The 27,997-nt window shown below is 40.1% G+C and overlaps 1 protein-coding gene across 1 annotated transcript in view; it reads left to right on the top strand.

Annotated features, from left to right (window-relative positions):
- The first annotated feature begins 4,271 nt into the window (after window positions 1–4,271).
- Window positions 4,272–27,997, top strand: part of LOC149828003 (MATE efflux family protein) — a 43,945-nt gene continuing 20,219 nt past the window's right edge. Inside the window, exons 1-7 of the mRNA XM_090018313.1 lie at window positions 4,272–4,989; window positions 5,303–5,424; window positions 7,580–7,789; window positions 7,913–8,094; window positions 22,564–22,699; window positions 27,432–27,528; window positions 27,618–27,718. Coding sequence (XP_089874439.1) covers window positions 4,904–4,989; window positions 5,303–5,424; window positions 7,580–7,789; window positions 7,913–8,094; window positions 22,564–22,699; window positions 27,432–27,528; window positions 27,618–27,718 — 934 coding nt within the window. The 5' untranslated portion in view covers window positions 4,272–4,903. The remainder of the gene's footprint in view (window positions 4,990–5,302; window positions 5,425–7,579; window positions 7,790–7,912; window positions 8,095–22,563; window positions 22,700–27,431; window positions 27,529–27,617; window positions 27,719–27,997) is intronic.

Below are 27,997 nucleotides of genomic sequence, written 5' to 3'. Positions count from 1 at the left end.
GAAGGAAAGCATGAAGAACCTCATAGTGCGTTAGCAAAGCCAAACATCCATATGAACCTCATAGTGCGTTAGCAAAGCCAAACAACGGGTCGGGTTTGGTTCGGACCCAGGTGAAACCAGACTTGGACCAAATTTTTGGATATAGTATTGGGTGCAGGCTCGGGTCTACTATAAGAAAAACCATACTCAAACCCGATAAAAACTACATGAACCAAACCTGGACCACACTCTTTAAAATAATATTTTTTTATCATTTTTACACTAAGAATTTGCAGGTCTTAATCAGAACTCGGGTTGGGCCCGAGTCTGGTATAAAATTTCACAATCTATATCCATATCCATGTATTAATCGGACCTTTAGGTCCAAACCCGAGTCTTCTTATTTGTCACCATACCCGGACCTTATAGGGTTTGGTCCAGGTAAACCCGACCCGTTGACACCCCTGCTTGCAATACCTAATTGGATGATTATTTAATTTCATTTGATGGGAATAAAGTCATGTAACCAAGTAAAAAATGAAACTATCTTCACTGAAGTGGAAAACTTTTATGCTTTATAGAGCATGAAAGAAATATAAAACAATTGGGTCATGTTTGTCATCAAGTGAAACATGAGAAAGTTCAAGATTTACATTTCTGTGATTGTGAAAAATATTGTTTCCATATACAGGTAAGAAAACTATTTTAGGTCTACTGAAAAAGCACAAAAAACGTGATTGAGTCCATGAACTACCATGCTTAAACCATAGTGACAAACTTTTTTTCCGCAAAATCTTGTTTTTCAAAAACTCGTGAGAAATTGAAAATTTTTCATAAATCTCGCAATAAAAAAAAATATAAAAATATAAAAATATGTTTATAAAAAAATATTAATAAAATTTATTTAAAAATAAAAATATACAGTTTTTTCGCGATAAATGGCCATTTAAAACATAAATATCACGTTTAAATCTCGGTATTTATGTTTTTTTCATAAACTTTCAGGCAATTTCTCATGATATTATCGTGAGATTTTCATAAATCTCGCGATATTTTTCACTATGGCTTAAACTAGCAATAGAAAAGCTATCGAACTTGGTCACAAAAAAGGAAAGTGAAAAATCATATAAACAAACCTTTTTTGAGTCATAAAATTTTGGTACATTGTGGGCCATTGACACGTTGCAAATCATAATCCAAAACTTGTTCTCTATTAAAGAAACTATATTGATCACATCTATAAGGTTAGATCTACAAAAAATATGAAAAAATTGAAAAAAAAAATAATGTTTTCAAATATTTGAATGTACAACCTTCATTTTGCAGGGATGCCAATGATTCAGATTTTATTTGATATCCGACCCAATCTGACTTCATGTAATCAAACCGAAACCATATCGGCTTATAATCGGACATGGATATGGTTTTGGTTTTGGTTTTCTGCAATCGAATTCAAAGGATATGCGGATTTGATAGATATCTGAATCCGATTACATGTGAAAAAGCTTATTTGATATGAGCTCACTACTCATTCGAATCCATTTCAGCAACATCCATTTAGTCGGATCTGGTATTAACCACATCCGATCCAAATCCAAACTGTTTACATTCCTAGTACAATGAGTCAAATGACACTTGGTTTGTTCAAAGGAAATCAGGGATTTTATATAGCTTGAAAGTTCTTTTCGTGGTTGGTAGTTTGCCGATCGGTTGAGTTTGTGATATTGATCAGATTAAGTGAATAAATTTGTCAGTAGTTGCATCCTTAAATGGATCAGTTAGATCGGAACTCCAAGAAAAATCAGATCCTATATGTCTGAATATGATTCGAGTATTTGGATCTTATTTGATATTCAAATGTGAAGAACAAAGTAATGGATTTGGATCGAAGAAAGAACTAGTTCAGTTACATTTGTCCTCATGGGCAAGTGTGAGGATCTAATCGGGTCCATCGGATCTGACCCGTTAAAGTATGTTTTTGGTTTCGCGGCAAACGATCCGAAAACTCTGGTTTTCATAAAACGGAGGGAAGGATCGTTCAAGACTCTGGACCGTCGATCTCCAGAAACTGACGTTCAGGATTCTCCGATTGTTCAGTTAGCTTCCCGCGCAAGCTAAGATAAAAACTGTACCTTCAATCGCGATTCCGCTGACTCCGTCGACCTTGTCGCTGGAATTTCTCCGGAATGAGAACGGGGAAACGCCGGATCGGACTGTGGATCGGGTGGTTTTCCGACGTACTCGTAGTTTACGTCAGGGAAGATGCCGGAGGAGTGCCGGAATAGCGATCTCCGATGGGGAGAGTTCGATCGATTTATTGGTTGAAATGGGAGATTTGCGAAGAGAGCAGCGGCGGAGGTTTTTTTTTTATTATTGTCAGAAATCGGATCGATTTGGTGAGGAAAGCGTATGACATCGGATTTCCACGGTGGATACGGAAGATTTCGGGGGTGGATTGTGCTCGATCGTGTTTGGAATGGAGCTTTAGGGCGATTCTTTTTTTGAATGAAAAAAATTCAGCGAAAAAATGGGTTGAGTTGATGCAGAGACGGGTTTTTATGGCGGATTTAGTTCTTTCTTTTTTACTTGAAGAATTATGGAGAATTCTCGTTTGGATCCTGCCGACTTAAAATGAGATTTGGTTCTTCTTATTGCTCAAGGCAGGAAATCATCGAGAAGAAGCGCGCGAAAGTGTCTTAGATGCGATTTTCTTCTGGGAATTGACATCGCTCGCTTTCACAATCTTTTTCTCATTTCTAGACATTTCTGTGAAGAAATCGTGCTCAAACAAGTTAGAAATACGTGAAAATAATTACGATGGAGTAAGTTTTTCTTCATTTGTGAATTTGGATCTCGTGTAAATTTGGCCATATTTGATGAAGAGATTGCATAATCTCAAACTTCTTTGGCGTTTCCAAATGAGGAATTGTGGACTGAGTTATTGTTAGATCCTTTCGATTACGTGAAACTGAGAAATTTGATCGCGAAAAATGTTTTTTTTTTATTGTTTTATCCGATCAAACGAGCCATGAAAACGGAGAAGCAAAGGTTGAGATGCCGTTAAACCGCCGGATTTCCTTGAATGATTCCGATAATTTCAGGCCGATTTCGCCCGAAATCCCGACGGATCGTCCTTGCAGTCGTTTTTGTATCGAAAGGTACGTGCACAAGATTAATGGAGAAAACGCTAGAATGATGGTGGCTCATAACGAAAATCTTTTCCCATTTCTCGAAACCCTAGTGCTAGCGATTCTGTTTCTTTGGTTTCAGGAACGTGAAGAACAACCAAAGAAAGGAAGAAGAAGAAGGAGACCGAAAGAAGGGGCGTTCCTTTTCCCCAAACCTTCGGCGATTTGGACCTGTACCGAAACCCTCCGTCTTTCAGATGATTTTCATGTGGTAAAGTAGATAAAGGGGGAAATCCGACTTCACTTTCTTACTTTGAGTGAATAAAGATACCATTTAGCAAGAACATGCGTTTACCCTTCTTTCTGGATTGTTGTTGGGTGCATTCGTCTTACTTATTTTATTCGAGGTGTCGTCCGGACGTCACCATCTCTCCGTTCAATCGCTTTCCGGGAAGCATGGGGCAGAAAAGAGCGGGTGATCTACGGCAGCAACCAGCCAGACTCCTCTCCCCTTTTCTCCGATAGGTACATAATCATGGGGCAGAGTTTCTTGCGTTTGTTATGGTCGTTAATTTGTATGTTCAGCCAAGTTTCTGTCGTTATCTCAGACCGCCTCGTGAAAAGGCAGAGACACCGGCCAAGGTGTTGCCTTGAATATAGCAGTTAAGTACTATCGGTGAAAGAACTTTCTCCCTATGAGAAAAAGCAGAGAGATCAGGTAGCGTGGAATCAATTTGCTAGCGCATCTATGTAGATTACGGTATGGGTAAGCTTCACTCGTTTTGTGGGTACTCCTCTTTTCGTTTGCTCATGTATCCGGAATGTGTTTTTTTTTTCTGTAGTTTAACAGAAATAGATGGCTTGGTCATTGTTTAGCGGGGCCCACTTCTACAATTTGCATTTGTGGCCTTATTTTGGGGTGGTGGGTGGGTTCGGTTCTTGGCTTCAGCGGTGGGTCCTATGGAATAGATTTGGACGTAGTGGTTTTCTCTTTCTGTAGAAATTTTATTCAGTGGAGGTTTGCACCAAGGAAAATTTTATGCAGTGGAGGTTTGCACCAAGGAAAATTTATGCAGGTGAGCGTTTCTGGTCTTGTTTGGCCCTCCAGGTCCATATGGTTAAAGGCACTCACAGGACTTCATGTTCTCCGAGGAAGGCGATGACTCGAATGTTTCTTTCCATATCTGTTAGCAGTTTCTTGAAGAGCTGGTTTTGAAAGCGTCTTCCTGATTGTTGGTATCTTAGTAGGATTTGAGTCTTGAAATTGTTGCTCAGAGGAGGGTGACGATAGAATGTGGTTATGAGAAAAAGAGAGTTTTGGTGTTGATAGAGATGTGTATTGCGTCATGGTCTTCCTATGTTGGGGAATCCGGGTTTGAGTCCTTGTGGCTATGTGAGCAAACAATTAGTGTTTACTGGTTAAGGGCAAGAGGTTTCTGGGCTTGTATTGCATTCTTTTTACGTAGTAGTTCCCACCGTTGAACCGTACTACTTTGTCTTGTATGTTTTTCTCGAGTCATACATGAATGCAGTTGATTGCAGAGTTTCTCTAGAGCACAAACTAATATTGAAAGAGAAAATAACATCTTATCAAGAGAACTGTTGGTTTGTCCCTATTAATAAATTTCTTCTCTTCAGTGACGTCTTCTCAGTTCTCTGGCGATCTATATTTACGTGCTAAAGTTAACTAGCTATATGAGTGGCCTGGTGCAACTTAGATACATGCTGTGTGAGGTGGTTCTTTAGTTATATTACTTTGTGTAACTCCTGGGGTGTGAATAAAGCAACAGATTAGTATGGTAGTTCTGTCGGATGAAGCTAGTAAGTTCCCACATGAAAAGAAAAACGAAGGTCCCTTGCATGTTCTCTTTGAGGATTTTCGGTAATTTTTTTGTTTCTTCATCTTGTCTTGCTTTGAAAATTTAATTGATTTTCCCTTTTAGAGATCAGTCTTCTGGAAATTCTAATGAAAAACTCATGAAAGTTTGGTTGGAAACTCCTTAACCTTTCATCATTGATATCTTCTTTTCATTTTAACCCATTTTAGACGTTAACCTCAATGGCATTTTCTTTTCTATGGGCAGTTGACCTGAAGCCTTGAGATAACTGACATGGCATTTGTTTTGAATCTTTGACGGATCAATGTTTTTTCTTATTCTGTGTATGCTTCTTTTAATATTTATATTTCTTACCAGGTTTATTTTCAAGATGGATGAGCTAGGCATGGAGATAGCACAGATTGCATTTCCTGCAGCATTGGCTTTAACAGCTGACCCAGTTGCTTCTTTAGTGGATACAGCATTTATTGGCCAAATAGGTTTTGTTCTTTGTCTATGTTATTTGTGATTTTGTTGGCTTCAATCTTTTAAAGCTAAGTTTGCTTGATTCATAACAAATGTTAAAATGCATTCTATAGTCTGTAGGAACATGGCTATGTTTGCTTGCAACTTGCAAGTATGAAGTAAAAGTGTCAGCGAAATCTTATTACTAACTAAAAAATCCATGTTCATATATGTATGATAAATGTTTTTTTTTTGGTTTTTCATTTTTTTTTGCAATTCTGACCCCATACATGTGTTCAGCATGGTCAATTTACTGGGAATCGACACCAAGATCATGTTTTTTTGATAAAAAAATGATATTTGGAGCCTCGAAAATTTACAAAGATTTTGGGCTGTGATTTTTTAAACCTAATGAAAACCTACTCATGCTCGGAATCAAATGCTCCAAGAGTTGTTTCCTATAAAATCAAGCATGTAGATCACATCTATACAGTCAAAATTTAAAAATAAAACAAAAAGTAATTCCGAAAAACCCATTTAGCATGCTGTCATCAAACACTCTCTGTCTAAGTCTCTAGTACAAATGTGAATATGGTATCAATGTGTTGAAACGAGCAATATCTTATTGCTTGTGTTATGTTAAACCTTATAGGTTTGATCCACATGGTCTGTTTGGTGGGGATCAATTTCAGTGTGTGCAGGTTTTTTTGGTGATTCAAAAATCAACTGCCATAAATGCATCAATTTTTCATGATTTAAAAAAAGTTTCTTTTGTCTGAGAAAATATGATCTGAGGTTTGATCTCTAACAAATTGACTATGATGTCTGCAGGGTCAGATTGAGTCAAAACAACTTGCACCTATGAGTTTCAACTTATTGATACCGTATGCACATCTGCACAAAAGACTTATATATATGTCCATGCTAAATGAAATTTGCTAAATTAGACATACTAAATGGGTTTTTCAGGTTTTATTTTTTGTTTTATTTTTAAATTCTGACCGTACAGATGTGATTGATGTACTTGATTTTATAGGGAGCAGCTCTTGAAGTGTTCGATTCCAGCACATGGGTGGGTTTTTATAAGGTTCGATCTTTGTAAAATTTCAAGGCTCCAAATATCATTTTTTTCATCGAAAACACATGATCCATGTGTGGATTCCTAGTAAATCGACCATGCCCAACACATTTATGGGGTCGGAACCGCGAAAAAAAGACCAGAAAAGCCAAAAAGCCCATTTAGCACGGATGTACTACCCTATATATATGTGCATGTGTGTATGTGTATTCTATAGAAACAGGTTATGATGTCATTTTTATAAATTTTGAAGTAATCAATGTGTCCTTATAATTTTGTTGTCCTGACAAATTTAAAATGCCATGTTAATGGTGCTTTCCCTTCTTTTTTATCTGTTTGAAGTAATCATCTTTTATGATAAATTGTAATTATTGGTGATATTTGTTGCTGTGAGTGTATGTTAATCACATGTGACATTATTATAATTTATATGAACAAATTGGGAATGCTATCTTTTATGTTTGGCTTCTTATGCAGAAAGAATGAAATAACCTTGGAAATTTAGGATGTGTTGTACTATGTTGCCGTCAAGCAGTTTTAGGGAAAATATGGGATGTTTCAGGCATTACATTAGCAGATGGTCCATGTTCATAAGAATGGATGCGAGTCCAGTTGGGTAAGAGGGCAGAATCACCTACTGACACCATCCAAGTTTTTTCCTATTCTTTCAAATATATGGCGTTTGATGGTATTTAAATTAAGACAATTGATAAACGACACCTTTATAGTACATTGATCTAATGTACTTACAAAGTACTATAAAGTGTCCATGCCAAACGCACCTTCTTTTAGTTTGGATAACATGAAATTTACTTTTTACTAGGCAGTCACTAGGGTGGCGTGAAAAATCAAATGATCTGACTTGGGTGAATCTTGATAGAGGCTATTAGCTATCACTAGCCTGTTGTCATGTTTGTGCATTTGTGCTAAGTTGCTTGTCCATGTGAAAATGTTGATTCTTAGGATTTGCTGTAATTTTTTATGTTTAGTCAATCTCTTCTTCTTCTTCTGTTTTTTAAAAGTTTCCTGCGCAGTATAGGCTGCCACATTTTAGTTATTACATTTTTTAGCCTATTATCCTTATTCTCCTGTGATATTGCACAAAACACCAGGCCCGGTAGAACTAGCTGCTGTGGGAATTTCTATTGCAGTGTTTAATCAAGCCTCACGGATTGCGATCTTCCCACTCGTAAGTGTCACCACGTCCTTTGTTGCAGAAGAAGACGCCACATGTCAAGCATCAATTGATGAATTAAGTAACTCTGAATTGGGAAAGGGAATAAAAAAACAAGAAGAGATGAAAGAGCTATTGCCAAAAGCTGGTACGGCATGAACCTTTAGCTAATTTACTGAAACAAGGATGTACAGATCATGGAGATATGTGTAATCATACTTTGGTGTTCATAGCTGTTTTCTATTTTCTGTGTGCTCTTCATTGCTTTCAGATTTTGGAGAGGCATTCAAGACTTCATGCATCATCAGTACGGATAAAAAAATAAGGGACGAGAGAAGACACTTGCCATCAGTATCTTCTGCTTTAATCATAGGTGGAATTCTGGGCATCATTCAAGCTACTCTTCTTATTATTGGTGCAAAACCTCTGTTGAATTTCATGGGGGTGCATTCTGTAAGTAGATGTTTTTACATGTGTTGCACCATCCAAATTCTTATTGCCCTCTTGTTACAATTAACAATTTCGTTTTGTACTCTTTTTGTTTCTCTTCAAGCCCTTCCACTCAAAACAATTTCTTTTGGGATCTCATGAGAAATTTTGACTTTTTCTTATAATCTGCTGTTGTTTCAGGTGCCTGGATTTATATTGTGAACTATTTGGATCAATTGCTCATGTAGCATTAAGTTCTTGTTAAATAGACTGAACTCTAAGACTAAGATCATGTATTCTTGAAAAAACTGTCTTTACAAGGTGCTACTGGCTGCAAGAAGGCACCAACGTTTTCTTGCTGGACTATGTTTGAATTGTACTTTTAAGGGACATTTGATTCAGTGAACAGCAGCATCTGTGGGTCACTGTTGTCCATGCCTCATGTGCCCGATGCAAACATCTGACGTGTGGGATGCTTGGAACACAGCATCCTTTGTGTCCAGCAAGACAGCTTTTAAGTATCCAGCGGTGTTCCACCCCTCCTACTGGAGCAGTGGTGTCCGGAACACCTGGGACAAAAATAAAAAAAGTAAAAAAGGACTGGAACACCTGAGACAAAAACTCGGCTTGTCTAGGACACCTCTGCGCTCGGACAATAGTGTTCACTGTTCAGACAGGGCTGTTTTACATAGTTCTGTCTGCACAATCAAATGCCTCCTTAGTGAATAATAGCAAAGTTTAACATCCCATCCATATGGTCGGGCTCTAGATAAGTCATGTAAAACAAATAAAGACATTGAATATAGTTACCATGTTAAAAGGTGAAAAAACGAAAGGCTATAGCTACCATAGTTAGAAAGGTGGAAAAAAGTACCATTTGAAGAAAGGTAAGGTCTGAAAGAATATAGGTAGAAAGTAAAATAGGTATCGTTTTAAGGCTATCGTGAGAGAGTTTTGGAAAAATTACAATGTTCCATGTATTTTTTTTGGACAATTATATACAAATGACCATACAAATTTTTTATTACATTCTCAAACCACATAGCAAGAATGTGAATTAAGAAAATGTCATAAAGCGTCTACTTTTTGGCACCTATTACCCTTACCTTTGCCTTTATAATATTTAGGAAAAACATCTTAATTTATAAGTCTGTATAAGCAGATTGAAGTCTGCTATATTGGATCTGACCATTTGTTAAACTATCATTGTGACCTTAAAAATCTCGTGGATGGTTTTAGTCAAGATTTGTAGCCCTATGGATGTCGTGTTTATTTACTTCTCAATTACTGTTTTCTTTTTTAAGTGTCAAGTATCCACATGACCTACTGTTCAAAGTTACTATCCTTGTTTTTGGAAAGTACAATTTACTGTTATGAGTGCACTATTACATTTACAATTAGTAAGACAAGTGGATCTCAAAAACTAATATTTGTTTGCCAAGCTTGTGAACATTAAAGATGCACATTAAGCTGATTAGTCTTTAGACCGTGGTAATGGAGTCATAGCTCATTGGTCATGGGCCATAGGTCATAGGTCATAGGTTGTAAGTTTTTCACCTGTACCTGTATTGAGAAAGAGGGAAAAGAGATAGAGAGAGAAGGAGACGAAGAGAAGAACCCAAAGAGGTGATTGCGGCTGTCACGATTTCTAACCCGGAAATCGTGACCTAAAGCAGTATATTTATAACTTGCATTACAAAGGTATTGGACCGGGTCTGATGTATCCAGACCCGAATGAAAAGAGACTATACACGGCTCGGGTCTTAATGTACCCAGACTATATATAAGAATCACATGATCCGGATTGGATCCAGATCGGGTCCTAATGACACTTTTCCACCTTTTTCACCCCCCCTCAAGTTGATCATGGTTATGGACCATGAATAACTTGCCTTTAAGCATCCAAAAACGATCCTTTGTTAACCCTTTTGGTAAATAGGTTTGCAACTTGTCTTTCAGTATTGACGAACTTAGGCTCAATCTTTTTTTCTTCAACTTTCTGTCTCACAAAGTGTTGGTCGATCTCAATGTGTTTAGCACGACTGTGTTGTACAGGATTGAATGACATGTTGATGCAGCCTTCAAAGGGCTGTGATAAGAGCAGTGAAGACACAGCTGGTCGATGCGCACTCCAGTTCTCCCGTGATCTTGGTGAAGGCTGGGCAGGCACGACTGTGTATAGTCGGATGCTGAACAGGCTTAAAACAATCAATCTCACCCAAATGGTGAGTTGGAACTTATTTTATTAAATACCCAATGTTACTGGCAGATTGCTGATAAACAAGTTGAACAAAAATTGTAAACAACTGTAATGGAAAAAAGAAAGAATGACAGGGAAAAGGAAAACAAGGCTGCTGAGAAAAGAAAAATAAACTGTAGTGATTCTCCAAAGACTGCCCTCACGCAGCCCTAAGTCATGTTTTTTAAAGATGGTCACTGGATCCGAGTCCGGACCCGGACCCGGACCCGAGACGGCTTCAATTCGGAACTGGATCGGTGCTGAGTCGGGTCTTCCCTTTTCTGGAGTAGGTGCGTGTTATCTTCCTGCATCGAGTCAACTCACCTAGGGTCGGACCCTGCTGCTGGGTCCGATCGTCCATTCCAACTGGTGGGTCGGGTTCCCTGGCCGTGCCAGGGTCACATGGTACTGGTACTGGTACCGCCTGCCCTGCATCATTCTCCCCTGGTTGGGAAGAAGTCGGCTCCGACGACTTGTTGTCTCCACAGTAAGCATATAGATCAGACACATTGAAAATCGGGGAAATGTTCCAATCGTGAGGCAGTTCTATAAGGTAGGCATTCAAACCTAAACGTCGTAGGACCTGGAAGGGACCATATTTCTTAGGACTCAGTTTATTATAAGTGCCCACGGGAAAACGCTCAGGACGCAGGTAGACCCAAACAAACTGACCAACTTGAAACTGAATGTCGCAACGACCTTGGTCAACGAAGGCTTTGTACGCTTCGTAACTCTCAATGAGTTTGGCCCGGACTTGCCTATGTATATCACGCATGTATTCAACGGCATCAAAGGCGTCTGGGGCGGGGTCAGGGAGACTGGACACTGGAGCTAGATCGACGACATGAGTGGGCGACCGACCATAAACCATTTGAAAAGGAGACTTGCCTGTGGACCTATTGATGGAACTATTATACGCAAACTCGGCTTGAGGCAAGACTAGATCCCAGGTTTTAACATTTTCCCCTATGAGGCTCTGTAACAAGTTTCCTAAGGTGCAATTCACAACTTCGGTTTGGCCATCGGTTTGGGGGTGATACACACTACTGAACTGAAGCTTGGTCTTCAATAAAGCCCATAACGATTTCCAAAAGTGGCTCATAAAACGCGTGTCACGATCAGAAGTGATTGTGTAGGGTAGACCATGGAAGCGAGCGACGTCCTTGAAATAATAGGACGCTACTAAAGAGGCATCGGTGGTTCGCTTACACGGGACAAAAATAGCCATTTTGGAGAACCGATCAACAACAACAAAAATTGAATCAAAACGACGTGGCGTTCTTGGGAGGCCCACGATAAAATCCATGGATACGTGCTCTCACGGTCGTTCAGGAATGGGTAACGGAGTATACAGACCACTGTTCTGACGATGACCCTTGGACACTTGACACACATGACACCCTTGGATGAACTTGACAACATCTTTGCGCATTTTGGGCCAAAAGTATCGTTCATCTAACAGAGCGAACGTCTTATCATGCCCGAAATGCCCTGCTAACCCTCCTTCATGTAATTCAGAAATCAACTGAATCCTAAGGGAGAAATTAGTCACACATAATTTGTTCCCACGGAAGAGGTAACCATTATGAATACTAAAACGGGGGTCGAGGGTGCGATCTGAAGAGATGCACCCCTCCCTGACTTGTTGAAAATCCGGGTCTGTGGGATATAATTCTTTGCACTGTTCGAACCCAACGACCTGCATTGACATGGTCATCAGGAGACTGTTCTTCCTGCTAAGAGCGTCAACCACCTTGTTTAGGGTACCAGATTGATGGCGAATTGAAAATGTGTACTCTTGCAAGAAGCTGACCCACTTAGCATGACGAACACTCAACTTCTTTTGACTATTCAGATACTTTAATGCCTCATGGTCCGTGTACAAGACAAATTCCTTATAAATGAGATAATGTCTCCAATAACGAAGGGCTTGTACAACGGCATAAAACTTAACATCATAAGTGGAATACTGACACCTGGCATGCGTCAGCTTCTCACTAAAGAAGGCAACAGGTCTGCGATTCTGACTCAAGACTGCGCCAATTCCCACCTTGGAGACATCACACTCAACCTCAAAGACTGCACTAAAATCAGGAAGGGCTAAGACAGGGGCACTGGTCATTTTCTCTTTGATGATCGTAAAGGCTTTTCCCGCAGCAGGCGTCCATTGAAAACTAGTACCCTTGAGGCACTCCGTGATGGGGGCCATGAGGGTGCTGAAGTTTCTCACGAAACGTCGGTAAAAAGTGGCTAATCCGTGAAAACTATGGATCTCTCCAATAGTCTTTGGGATAGGCCAATCGACAATCGCACGAACTTTCGCGGGGTCCGCCTTAACTCCATCAGATGACACAATAAAGCCTAGGAAAATGACACTGGACGTCATGAACTCACACTTCTTCGCATTGACATACAATTTTTCTCTCCTTAAAATTTCTAAGACCTGACGCAGGTGACTCAAATGGTCAGACACAGATGAACTATAAATCAAAATATCATCAAAATATACTACGATAAACTTCCTTATACAAGGGCGTAGCACTTGGGTCATCATATTCATGAAAGTACTTGGGGCATTGGATAGTCCAAATGGCATGACTAACCACTCATACAACCCATCACGTGTCTTGAATGCCGTCTTCCACTCATCCCCCTCTCGGATACGAATCTGGTGATACCCACTTTTTAAATCAATTTTGGAGAAAATGGAAGCACCAGCCAACATATCGAACATATCATCCAAACGAGGGATGGGAAAACGGTATTTGACAATGATACAGTTTATGGCTCGACTATCAACACACATGCGCATGGACCCATCTTTCTTAGGGGTGAGCAACGCGGGGACCGCGCAAGGGCTTACGCTTTCACGAATAAAGCCCTTTTGCAGTAACTCCTGGACCTGTCTCAACAACTCGACATGCTCGGAGGGGTTCATACGATATGCGGGGAGATTGGGGAGACTCGACCCTGGCACAAAATCAATAGCATGCTGCACGACACGCATGGAAGGAAGACCATCTGGAAGGTCATCTGGCATAATGTCGCTAAACTCTTCAATAAGGGGTTTGATGTCCGTAGGAACTGGTAAGGCCGTACTCACTGAGGGTTTAGCCACCACAACATAACAATAACCATCCTCTTGACATTGGTTCAAGAAAGACCGGTAGGATAGTCCGGCCAGCCGGGGAACTCGCTCAGGCTTATCTACCTTGGGAAACCCTGTCTCCTTCATGGGGAGAAGGATTATCTTATGACCCTTAAAGATGAACGAGTACGTGTTGCTACGGCCATCATGAATGGTTTTGCAATCAAACTGCCAAGGACGTCCCAACAGGATGTGACATGCACTTATAGGGGTTACATCACACCACACCTCGTCGTGGTAGTGCTCCCCCATGGAGAATCGGACTAAACAACGCTGGGTGATGGGAACCTCGTTTCCTTTCTTGAACCACACCATCTTGTAGGGGTGAGACAGTTTCTCGGTTCTCAGATTCAAGGTAGACACAACACTCTCGGACACCATCTTCTCACAAGCACCGGTGTCGATAATAACATCACATGCGTGACCCTCACAGTTGCATCGGGTTCTAAAGATGTTGTTTCGTAGTCATTCGGCAGGGGTCGACTCTCGGGGTGCGGTCAAGACATGACGGATGGATAATAGATTGTCGACATTGCCGTCGAACTCTACGACTTCCCTCTCATCCTCATCCTCGATCAAAGACTCACTCTCACTCTCGGATGCTGACTCCACAATACCTTCGACGAGATGGGTGTTTTTGCCCGCAGTGGGGCACCTAGACGCGACATGCCCTAGCTCCTGACACCTAAAACAACGGATGGTAGACCCACTAGGTTTGGTTTTAGACCGGGTATTGAATGCGGGTCCGGACGGATCAGGTTTGCTAACTTCTGCTCTAGGGGTAGACTTTGAGTCCTCCTTCCTAGGGGAGCTCGCTCCCCTGGTTGCAAAACTCGACTTGGGTCGACTGGACTGTTCACTACGGGAGGTCCTATAGTCCTGCCTCCGTTTCAACTTTTCCTCGACGTTCATGGCATAACTGCTGGCCTGATCTAATGTTTCAACCGTGATACAACTAAAGTCGTCAGAAATAACAGGACGGAGACCAAAGATGTACCTCGTGACCTGTTGGCGGGCAGTTTCCTCGATCTGCACCCATAGAGAAAGACGATGGAACTCGGCAGTGTATTCCGCCACAGTACGAGTGCCTTGACGCAGGGTTAGATACTCCTTGTAGGCTCTCTCAGCGTGATCTGAAGGCACGAATTTTGATTGCATCAATCTTTGCATCTCCTCCCACGACTGTACACGCTCTAGCCCCTGCCGCTCCCTCGATCGCTGCAGCTCCACCCACCATGTCTGTGCTAATCCTCTCAACCGAGTAGACGCTAAAGAGACACGACGATGCTCGGCTACAGTGTGGTAGTCAAAGAAAAACTGCACGGCATAAGACCAGTCAAAGAACTGCTTTGCGTCGAACCGCCCTGCAAACTCCGGAAGGTCCAGTTTCACCCCATAAGTGGAGGGATGCTCCACTGCTCTCTGTGGACGAGCCTCCACCATTCCTGTAGGATACTCACTGCAGAATGCGTCGTCGTCCCACGCTGCTTCATTGTCCTCTATGCGGTACTGCTCGCCTGGATGCTGGTGCTGACGAACTCCACCGAGGGGTGGTCGACGCTCAGGTCGCGCCGCTCCCTGCTGAAATTGTCACAGTCGGGTTTGCCTGCGGGCGGGGGTCGTCTGTGGCTGTCGCTGTGGCATTGGTATGTAAGGGGGTCCTACTAAAGGTGGGGGATTGTGTTGGGTCTCTGGCTCTAAGTGGGTAGGAAAGGGGTAATAAGGGTTTGGGTTATGATAAGGGTGTAGGGTCGGGCGAGGTACTGGGTTTTGGATCGGGAAGGGGTTACTGGGTTGGTTAGAGTTCGGGTATCTAGTTGGGTTGGGGTAGGATTGGGATGGTTCGCCCGACTCGATATGGATCAGGCCTAATCCTAAACTACTCGTCGGACCCAGATTTGGGTAGGTCGGATCGGGGATCGAGTTGTGGGGATAAAAGGTTTTGTTCGAACTCGATCCACGGTCCATATGAGTATGGGTCTGGTTTTGACCCGGCTCAAGATCAAGCTGGAGTTCTGTCCGGGTTCGATACAAGTTCGGGTTGGTATGGGATCCATTTTGGGGTTCAAAAATCACGGGTTGGGTCGGATTCAGAGCGAATTGCGAACCAAACCCAACTAGGTAGGCTGGGTATGGGGCTGCCAGACCCGAACCCGCTCCTGAGAACCCAAAGGGTGGTCCTCGGTAATCGGGTCCGGACCCGAATAAAATAATCTCCTGACCGGTCCCTGAGGGTTCAGGTTTGAACCCCAGGGGATCGGTCCGCTTAGTCTTCGAGCTGTCGGCAACCACAACCCCGCGCGCGGGTGTCAGGAGGGTTGACAGACCCCTCCCTGCACGAGCTGACGCTAGCACACCCACTGCCTGATTCGGCGTCAAACTCGGGTCATGCAGGCCAGGTCCAGCCTGCATTCCCAGGTGCGTGGGTCGATGCCAGGCCTACGGGTTTGCGCCAGTGAGGGGAGGATCTCCAAAAGGCCCCGGGGTTGGCTGCATCGCAGTCGCACCAGAGTTCAGGGGGGGCATACCTTGCTGACGCGCCTCTCGACAGACAGTCTGGTGCAGGCCTTCCCCAAAACCCTCCTGAGATACCACAGGCTGAGGACCCACTTGGGCTGGGTCGATCATTGCAGCCGTGAGGATACCAGCGTCGCCCATCTCTCTGTTCATGCGCAGCATATTCTCCTACATCTTTGTCATCATCTCCATCATGCGCATCATTGGGTCCTCGGTAACGACTTCTTCCCGTTCCTTGCCGCGTGCCGGGTCGTCCCTCGCCTCTTGAGCCATGCAGTTGCTGACGGAGGATGCCTGGGCTCTGATATCAAGTTGATGCAGCCTTCAAAGGTCTGTGATAAGAGCAGTGAAGACACGGCTGGTCGATGCGCACTCCAGTTCTCGCGTGATCTTGGTGAAGGCCGGGCAGGCACGACTGTGTATAGTCGGATGCTGAACAGGCTTAAAACAATCAATCTCACCCAAATGGTGAGTTGGAACTTATTTTATTAAATACCCAATGTTATTGGCAGATTGCTCATAAACAAGTTGAACAAAAATTGTAAACAACGACTGTAATGGAAAAAAGAAAGAATGACAGGGAAAAGGAAAACAAGGCTGCTGAGAAAAGAAAAATAAACTGTAGTGATTCTCCAAAGACTGCCCTCACGCAACCCTAAGTCGTGCTTTTTAAAGATGGTCATTGGATCCGGGTCTGGACCCAGACCCGGACCCGGACCCAGACCAGAGAAGGCTTCAATTCGGAACTGGATCGGTGCTGAGCCGGGTCTTCCCTTTTCTGGAGTAGGTGCGCGTTATCTTCCTGCATCGAGTCAACTCACCTGGGGTCGGACCCTTCTGCTGGGTCCGATCGTCCATTCCAACTGGTGGGTCGGGTTCCCTGGCCGTGCCAGGGTCACATGGTACTGGTACTGGTACCGCCTGCCCTGCATCACATGTTGATAGCACTTTGGTTGTCACATAGCAAGGTAGTGTGGGAGATCTTTTCTCCTACTTTAGTTAGTAGATGTCTGATCCATGTGGCTTCGGCAGTAGCAACAACCATAGATCTATACTCACCCTCAGGACTTGATCTAGCGATAGTCTTTTGTTTTCTACTGCTCCAAGAGACTAAATTTCTTTTAATAAAGACACAATATCCTGATGTAGATTTTCGTTCATCAGGATCTCCTGCCCAGTCTGCATCACAATATACAGTGAGTCCGTACTCATCTTTGTCATATGACTGTGGTGACTATATCAATCCATCCCCAATAGTCCCTTTCAGATATCTAAGGATCCTCTTAACTGCTTCCATATGTCCAGTACGTGGCGCATGCATAAATTGAGACACTTGATTGACTGAATAAACAATATCAGGCCTAGTGAATGTGAGGTATTGTAACATTCCTATTATGCTTCGATACCTGGTGGGGTCATCACACAGATCTCCATCATTAGCGCTAAGTTTTTGGTGAAGCACACTCGGAGTTCCCAGAGGTTTGCAGTCTTTTATGCCTGCCTTGCTGAGAACGTCTACGATATACTTGTGCTGAGTGAGTGTCAATCCATGAGCCTGGTTATCAACTTCTACACCAAGAAAATAACGTAGAACTCCAAGATCTTTCATTTTGAGCCTCTGAACTAGTAAGTCTTTTACTTCTTGGATATGGGCCGCAGAGTTTCCCGTGATGACAATATCATCGACATAAATTAATAACAGGGTAGTCGCAGTCTGACTTCTAAAAATAAATGAGTGGTCCAGCATGGAACGTGAAAATCCATGTTTCTGAATCTCTAGTGAGAAGCTATCAAACCAAGAGCGAGATGCTTACTTCAGACCATATATAGCTCTTTTTAACCTGCACACATGAGTTTTACAATTTTGTTCTCGATATCCAGGGGGTTGCTCCATGTATACTTCTTCCTTCAAATCTCCATGCAAGAATGCATTTTTTACATCAAGCTGACTCAACTTCCATCCATGTTCAACAGCCAGAGAAATAATAATTCGAATTGTTCTCATTCTTACAACCGGACTAAAGGTCTCATCATAGTCTTGCCATGCTTCTTGAGTGAATCCTTTTGCCACAAGTCTTGCCTTGTATCGTTCAATCGTTCCATCTGGCTTGTACTTTATTTTGTAGACCCATTTACATCCAACAACATTTTTATCAGGTGGTCTGGGAACAACTTCCCAGGTTCCACATTCATGCAAGGCTTGCATTTCATCATTCATGGCTTCTATCCATTTGGTAGAAGTGGCTGCCTGGTAATACATAATGGGCTCATCTTCCTTATTGAGGGCAGTTAAAAGGAGTTGAAGATCCAAGGAGAAGTTGTTATAGCTAACCCACCTGTCAATGGGATGTCGTATGCGGCTTGATTTTTTGACCTCAATAGTATGGGAAGGAGTCAGATTGTCGACTGAGACATAATCTGAATGGCTTGATGCTGTCGGTCTTTGTCTAGAATAGACAACGCCTTTGTATCTGCCCGGTACTTCCTCTGCATTCTGTGGTCCCAACATCCCAGTGTTCTGAAACATCTCTTTATCTTGTTGCACAGAATATGTGGAATATGCTTCATTGGAGCCAACAAAGAGTTCTGAACTCAACCAAGGATAGAAAACTTTAGTTGGTATATTCATTGCATCAGCTCTGTCATTAAAATTTTGTTCATCAAAGGCAACATTTCTTAAGATTCTGATACGTTTATTGGTGGGATCATAATACCTATATCCTTTGTAGTCATCTATATATCCCATAAACCTACACTTCTGGGCCTTGTCTTGAAACATGTTTCTCAGAGACTGAACAATATGCACATAGCAAACACATCAAAAAACACGCAGATTATGATAACTAGGATGAGCTCCAAAAAGACAGTGATAAGGAGACTTATTTTCTAGAACAACCATGGGCAGTTTGTTTATTACATGTACGGCAGAATGAAAAGCTTCTGTCCATAGGTTGATGGGAAGATTACTGTCATGAAACATACTTATGACACTTTCAACGATATGTCTATGTTTTCGTTCAACAATTCCATTTTGTTGAGGAGTGTGAGGGCAGGACACCCTTCTTCCTATTCCGTTATTTCGAAGAAAAGAAATAAAATCACAGGATGAGAATTCCCCACCTCCATCAGATTGAAAGAATTGAATGAACTCAGAGAATTGATTTTTGGCCAAGGAAAGAAAATTTTGAAATAAAGAAAAAACTTCTGACTTATTTTTTATGAAATATATCCAAGTGTATCGAGAATAACTATCAACAAAGATTTTGAAACAATTGGAGCGGGTCCCCATACATCAGAACAAATAATCTCAAAAGGTTTTGAAGCTCTCTTATTAATGGAATGAAAAGGTAATACATGACTCTTGCATGAAAGACAACTGAAACACTTATGACTGCTCTCATCCCCATTGAGACTTTCTTTTGGAATGAGATTATTAGAGACGAGTTTCTCAATAAAATGACTCTCACAATGTCCTAACCGACTATGCCATAAGAATGACTTATTACATTCAGAGATGCTAAAAACACTGGTAGACGAGGATGAACGCGACTCTAATGAAGGCTGCGAAATCAGGTGAGCAGGGCGGACAACAGGACATGGAGCTTCTTCAAAGACATACATATTGCCTCGTCTCTTTCCTTCAGCGAATGTTTCCCTCGTGTGTAGGTCCTTGATCTGCATAGAGAAGGGAGTGAATTCAACTGAAGCATTATTATCATCAATAAGTTTGGAGACGGAGACAATATTTTTCTTAATGTCAAGAGCATGAAGAACGTCAGAAAGAGTAAGAGTGGAATGCGACATAGGAATGACAACTTTTCCAACATGAGAAACATGATGGTGAGATCCATCTCCAGTGACAATCTTACTTTTTCCAAAACAAGGAATAAGATTAGAAATTTTACCTGCATCGCCGGTCACATGAGTAGCTGCCCCTGAGTCGACAAACCATGTGCCTTCATCACTCTGCTTCAATTTCAACTCTGACAAGGCAGATATCAGCAAATCTTTAATCTCTCAATTGTCTCTAGTATTTGTGAACTTTCTTTTGGTTTCTGTCTGTGTACCCTTTCCTTTATTCTCTGGATTATGCCAACAATTCGCCTTGATATGTCCCTTTTTGTTACAAAGGAAGCAAGTAGGGATGGATCTTGGTCCCTGTGCTTGAGCTAACATGTTTGGAGTGGAAAACAAACCACACCCTCCGTGTCCACTTCGCCCTTGTCCTCCTCGTCCCCATCCTCTACCATAAGTCACTCCTGTGGCTAAAACTTCTTGAGTATTTGGATGATTATGAGTTTCTTCAGAGAATCCCTTCAAAGTTATTTCATACTGGATCAATTTTGCTCGTAGCTCATCGAAGGTAGGAAGAACAAGAAGGCACAATAGTGAAGTGACTATTATATTGTAGTCAGATCCCAATCCACTTAGAGTTTGTTGCACTATGTCACTGTCACTAACGGCACACCCTATAACTGCAAACTGATCTGTGATGATTTTTATCTTGTTCAAATATTCCATGATGGTCATGGAATCTTTTCTTAGCGACTGAAATTCCCTTTTAAAAAAAACCACCCTTGCTTGAGAAACCTGCGAATACGTTTGAACCAGTCGTTCCCTGTACAATTGTCAGGAATGGCAACAAGGATCTCTTGAGACAGAGTTGATGTGATGTATGCAACAACTGATTGATCTTTCTTTTCCCAGTTGAGAAATTCAACATTTTTGACATACACGATTGAACTCGCCCCTTGATCATCTTTTTCTTCTCTCGGGACAAATTCTGGTGGGACTGAAGTGGTTCCATCCAGGTGACCTAAGAGACCTTGACTCCTTATGAAAGGGATAATTTGTCTCTTCCAAATCAAGAAATTTGAGGTATTTAACTTTTTAGAAACAAGTTGGTTGAGAAAAATTGAAGAAAGAGTTGATTGAGAGTTATAAGAATCCATTGGGAATCAGCAAGAGTATCCACGAAAAAATTTCAACCCTCTTTTTTTTTTTTTGGTGGAGGAAGAGAGGGTCGTAGGCAATCAGAATCATAGAATACAGGAGCTGATACTTAATCGTGTGAAAACTGATATTTAACGTGTGAAAAACACCTTCACATGTTAAATATACCTTTCCCTTTTTGACAAGTGCGGAAATGAATAATCAAAGGATAAATTGCACAACAAAGTAGTAAGAAATCATGGGAAACACTCTAGTATTCGAATATGCAGAGATAGACTTGGAAAAGGTAGGGCAAAAGAAGATCGAAGGGCAAAAGAAGATCAAACAGTTAATAAAAGAAACTCTCGTGAATGGGTTCACGTGAAATCCTGTAACCCCCCTTTTTCACGATCTGGGTTCACGTGAATAGGTTTCACGTGAATCACAAATTCACAAAAGGAGACCCACACGAGGTGTGAGTACACAGGGGATTACAAAAAAGAAGGGTGGATAAAGAAGAAAGGAGATGAAGAAGAACAGAAGGAGAGTAAGAGAGGAACGAAAAACCTCGGATTTCTTATCGTCGCCTTTGCCGAAATTTTTCTTCAGCCTTTAGATGGATCTATGCTCTGATACCATGGAAGTTTTTGACCAGTACCTGTATTGAGAAAGAGGGAAAAGAGATAGAGAGAGAGAGGGAGAGGAAGAGAAGAACCCAAAGAGGTGATTGCGGCTGTCACGATTTCTAACCCGGAAATCGTGACCTAAAGTAGTATATTTATAACTTGCATTACAAAGGTATTGGACCGGGTCTGATGTATCCAGACCCGAATGAAAAGGGACTATACAATGCTCGGGTCTTAATGTACCCAGACTATACATAAGAATCACATGATCCGGATTGGATCCGGATCGGGTCCTAATGACACTTTTCCACCTTTTTCCACAGGTCACTTGGTGCCCAATGAATCCAATTTGATAGGCTAGTTTCATTTTTCCTTTGTGCGTGTGTACTATAGTAGAAACAACCTGTTTCTCAACATTTTCATGACCTTTTTTTGTAGATTAATCCCTACGGATGTGATCTACATGGTTTATTCATTAAAAACATGTGCTGGATCGTCTCTATTGTGTAAGCACCATTTGAAAGCTTGATCAAATTTGTGCTTCCTAATAAACAAACCATACTGAACACATTTGTGGGGTTAAATTGATAAAAAAAAGCTGGCAACCATGACTTTATACTATGGAGACCAATGCAACAGAGTACTGCAAAAATCATCCCTACACACACAATAGTTGAGGATTTGTCTTACAAAAAAAATCTTCTTATGGAGCTTCCAAAGTATGAAAGACTAACTCGTTGAAGTATCTCATTGGTAACATGTTTCAACACTTTGACTTATTTTTTTTGGTATATTGTTGTTTAGTAATGGATGGATAATAAATATTTTCCTTCTTTATAGGATATTGGTTATTGATTAACATGATCTACCAAGATGTATAATGAATGCCAATGTGAATTTGTGCTTTTACGTTTTTGTGCTAGCATTGTCATAAACTTATTTTTTATTGGTAATTTGTATATGCTGATAATTATCCTATTTGATGCAATTGGCATGGATATTGATTTTTTTCCTGTTTGTTCTGATGATAGGGATCACCTATGTTAAGTCCAGCGTGTAGATACCTGACTTTAAGATCACTTGGTGCTCCTGCAGTTCTATTGTCTTTAGCGAGTCAAGGAGTATTTCGTGGATTCAGAGATACTAAGACCCCTCTATATGCCACTGGTAATTTGAGAATCTATGACAAGCTTCATATTTTGGTCATATTATTACTTGACTAGCCACCTTCCTTTTGCTGGGCACAAAAGCTTAAATTTTCTTTGCTGGAGAATGCAGAAATATTAAGAGCACACCAGCAAGATTCATAATTGTAACTAAACAATGTCTACAGATTGAAATAGAAATCTAAGAGGCCACAATAAGAAGGATCCTTATGGCCACAATGCTGATAGTAGATTGCGTTTTGCTAAACTCTTAATCTAAGATCCCCAGCCATTTTGTAATGAATGGGTTTTGATTTAGAGAACTTCAATGAGGGACTAAACCTACTGGGTAATTACTTCATAAATTTTCCAAGTACCTTGTTATCCAATCTGAACATCCCCTCAAACCCGATGCCTTATTCAATGATGAACTGATAGAAAATTAAACCAACTGCAACCAAGTCCAATTAAAAACTTCACAAATCCTGCCTTTCCCTTTCATCAGATCCTCTTCCTTTTCCTGCCCCAGACTTACAACTGAAAAACAAAATTTCCCACCAATGTACAGCATGAGACATGTTCATGAACAAAGAGCTAGTAAGGGCCAAATGTGCATTATAAAGAATTGTGTACCAAAAAAATACATGAATAAATTCAAGGAAGATTGTTATTTAAGAAAGAAAAACATGGAACAGCTGATTAAATGCTTTCAAGCTGTAAAAGGTGCAATAAGAGGTCATTCATTTCAAGAAATAAGCATCAAGATGATATACACTCACCAAGAGAAGTGTAACGTAGGTGCAAAAGTTAGAATTATGCCTAGATATTAGCTGTATACCAGGAGTATTATCTGGCTGTGTAGTAAAGGATGAACGAATCATAGATAATAACATGGGAGAAGCTAACAAGATGCTGCTAACGTCTTTACCTCATGTACGAAAAGGGAGGTTACGAAAGTAGAGATTTGATGCTAGGAAATTTCATGCAGTATCTCTATCTTTGACACAGCAAACAAATCCATTCAGGCCATTAGTCAAGAAATCCTTAAAGTCCAAGAGTGAGGTCATTTCAATCAAAGGCATGTAAGCAAATTTCATTCCATTATGATCCTGTCACCAAATCCTTTTTGACCCTTGTGTTACGAAAGTGTTTGAAAAGCTCTCTTTTAGTTAGTGAACCAGAACTCTTTCTTCCATTCTCCATTCCCCCTTGTTTGTTTCTAATTATGGCACATCCAAGGATATTTTCACATAAATTTTTTGGTAATTTAAAAAAAAAGAGGGCACAATTGAAGCTTGAGAATTTTTGGATGCAGATATTGAACTACTGTATTTTCTGAGTCTTAAGGAAGATTTTCCAAAAAGCATAGGATAAACAAATGTCGAAGAGGTCTTTTGGATGTTTTTGAAGCTATAAATTTTCAGGCAAGCGGATTAACTTTGAAAAAGGATGTGACAATCTTTAAGACTAAGACTTCAGGTAAGGACTGAAGTTTTAGAAAAAGATACAGCATTATGAAAATTTTTGCAACTTACAAGTGTATTTGAGAATAATTGATAGGTTATAGGGCATGTTAAAATTTTGAGGATGATTATAATTTTGGAAAAGTGTTCAATGATAGTGATAAACAATTGTGTTCAGCCAAGGTTGAAGAGGTTATAGGGCATGTTAAAATTTCAATGGATGATTATAGCAATTTTGGGTTGTAATAATAAAAAACTATGGTGTACCAAGGTTGATCCCTAGAACCCCTTGCCATTATTCCTTCTTTTTCTTTCTTATTGCTTTTGCTCATCCCACAGTTGCATTTATACTTGGTGCACCATAACATATCACGTTTCAAGTGTACCAGTACCAGATACTGGTACTAAACTTGTTCCCCAAACCACAAATAGGAGTATCATATATGTAGAGAACTCATCCCAAATACTTGGGAAACACATACCATCTCTAACAGGAATCTGTTTCTATTACGCTATAAATGAGTGTCAAACTTGTTTCTATCAACATTTTTGTATTCTAATGACAATGTGTATCAATATTACACTGACACCATTTTTATTGAGGCTTGCAAATACTATGATTTGTAAAACTTATAAAGCAGTAATAATTGATTAAATATAAATGCTAAATATTTTAATTCTTAGGTATCTTTTTGAAAATATATGCTAGAATAATTATTTTTACATCTCAAATTCAAAAACTGTACCAATGTTTACTAGAAGCTCATATAAAAAATTTGAAACCATAACATTCATCTAGAAACATGTTTGAATCTCTTAGACCCTCGTGTACCAGTACAACTGCCTTGTACCCATAGGTCCCATACTCATTTTTGCCAATTATTACTCATCTTTTGACAAAGAGAAGTGAAATCTTGAATGATATCGAGTGTGGCAACCTTCTTCCAAGCACCTGGACCTGTGTCATACCATGTCAACATGGGTATTGGTGTTGGGTGCTTTTGGGTATGGGTTAATTGACTTTTGGACTTAATCAACCCATTTTATCTATTTTATGATCTGGTCAATTTGTGGTCCACGGTTGGGATCAGAAGTGTCAAATGTTCATTGTACATTTGTTACATTAATTATTAGCTATCTTTGACATATTTCAGATTTTAGTTTATAATTGACAGTTCACAGCTTCATATCCAGAGGATTTTGTAAGATAAAGCAAATGGTTCCACACACACACACACACACAATTGGTACTAATGAAGGTATAGAATTATTGAGCTGGAAATTATAGGTTCAAGCTGTATCGATTCAATCTGACCACATGGATGTTTTCAGCATGTTTTGTTTGCTAAAGATCAAAACCTTGGATAGTGTTCTTTTGATGTAAAAATATGATTTTTTTTGAGTCATGAAATTTTGGTACATTGTGTGGCCATTGTTTTTTGAAGCCCTTAAAAAACCTGCTTATATGCACAATCACATGATCCAAAATTCATTTTCTACTAAAAAAACCTTGCAGATCACATCCATGGGGTCTGATCTACAAAAAGAAAAAATCTAAAAAAATGAAAAGAAGGTGATTTCTACTCCATAGTTCCGTACCTTCATTAACATAAGCTATTAACTCTCTCTCTCTCTCTATATATATATATATATATATAGAGAGAGAGAGAGAGAGAGAGTAACTCTATTGCGTGCATCAAGATTTTGAGTTTTTTTTTTCTAAAATATGACCGTATGCATGTGATCTACATTCTTGGTTTTATAGGAAAAAAATTGGAAACGCTCTATCCACATGAAAGTTCACATATTTGTGGTTCACATGGTTTAGTTTCTCTATATATGTATATATGTATGTATGTTTGTGCCCTTGTACTGGTGTTTTTGCAAATTTTCATATCGCACTCTTCATGCCCCATATCTTTACACATATCTAGATGAAGTGGAAATATGAAGAATGTAGAGAATCATAAGATTAACCACTAAACGAAAAAAATAATTTTTTATAAAGAAATACAAAAGAAAATATTTATAAATAAAAAAACACAATTTTTCTACGATAAATAGCTGATAAAAACATAAACATCGTGTTTAAAACACAATATTTATGTTTCTATGAAAAAAGTCACGATATTTTGAAAATATCATGAGAAATTAAAGTTATTTTCAGGTAATTTCTTGCGACATTTTTGTGTGTTTGTCATAAATATCATGATATTTTGTCACACTGGTGACAAGATGTAACCCAACAGAACATCAAGACATATTACAATAAGAACAAAATAGAATGTCAAAAGAACAGACAGTTGTCAATTCTATGCCCTATTTAGTCTGTCAGGTCTGCGATATATCGGTCCCTTGCCATTTATTTCTAGAACACTGGAAAATCTGGGACCAAATCCTCTCATGGATGATCCTCAAATCCTCTTTCTCTCCCTTGAATGCCCTTTTGCTTCTCTTACACCTAATCATCCACCAATATAGAAAGATCTACCATCTTCAAACCTGTTTCCATTTTTTACCTTTACTCTTGGCCCATGGTTTTAACAAAATATATCTGGAACAACTAATATCCCAGCTGTGGAAAGGCCAATAGAGCCAAGCCTGATGATGAAGGTAGGTAAAGGCACTGCACCACCAGAAAAGGTGCCAGGATTCAGTAATCATGTGTCATAAGTTGGAACTCTACTATAGATAGAAGCCAAGCAAAAGTGATTGCTCTCGGATTACCTGCATCCCCAAATGGGCTTTTCTGGGATGGGGGAATGTGAAGGTTCATGCAACATTAGTCCTAGGTAAGATAACCTCCTCATGTTCTTGTGCAGATATACTTATTATATATATTTCATAAGTTGGAAAGCTTTAATAGGCAAACACATATCAAAACTGTCATTGTTATCCTTCTTAGCCTTAGTTTCTTCAGAAATATTCTTTGATGATAGATTCGAAATACAAGGATTTTGGTTTATTCTGCCATTAATCATGTAATGTGCAAACACTTTGAGGACATTTAGTACTGACCCATGGATTCTAGATGCTCAGTTATTTTTTTTTCTGTGTTATTCTGCTTGCCATATCAGTTATTTTCTTTCTTAGACTTTCCTATGACATGAAGTGTCCTATTGAATTGTGAACTATTGCATGCGCATGGATGCATTTGCTTTTGTGTTACGATTTTTATCCTTTTGCTATAAAGCTTGTTGAATATTTCCCAAATGGATCCATATTTTTATTTTTCATCCCTTCTCATGTTTGGTTGTACTTCTTTCTTGCTAACCAGGTTTCTTTTTTTAGTGGCTGGGGACTTGACAAATATGATTTTAGATCCAATTCTTATGTTCGTATTCAGGTTAGGTGTTACTGGTGCAGCAATTGCTCATGTTACTTCTCAGTAAGTATTGCACAATGATTTACTGTTGAACTATTGCTATTTATATTAATCAAATTCTTATGACTTATGTTAGTGCATTTGTACAACAGGTATTTGATTCTCTTTATATTGTTATGGAAATTAAGTGCTCAAGTTGAACTCTTGCCGGTTAGCATCAAAGAACTACAATTTGATCGATTTCTGAAAAGTGGTGAGAGCATGACTGCATTGGCTTGACCTGTCTTCATTTTTCAATAGGGATAAGTAAAATTTTCCTTTTCAAATATCATTTCTTAAATTGGTGCAAAATTTTGAATAAGCTTGTAGCAATTGTTGAAAAATGCTATTCAATGACTTTGCTGAGTGCTGGCAAAACATTTTTCTTTTTACTGAAAAATCCATTTATGTGCTGCATCAGGTTTTAAACCATAACACAGGCACATAATGCACGGCCTCTTTTTTCTGGTTGAGCCTATGGCTACAATGTAAA

Source organism: Nuphar pumila, chromosome 10 (assembly GCF_984573655.1).
Source record: "Nuphar pumila chromosome 10, dmNupPumi1.hap1.1, whole genome shotgun sequence".
NCBI classification, from domain to species: domain Eukaryota; kingdom Viridiplantae; phylum Streptophyta; class Magnoliopsida; order Nymphaeales; family Nymphaeaceae; genus Nuphar; species Nuphar pumila.
Note: the sequence above shows the minus strand (reverse complement) of the source record. Positions and strands in the feature narration are given on the sequence as shown.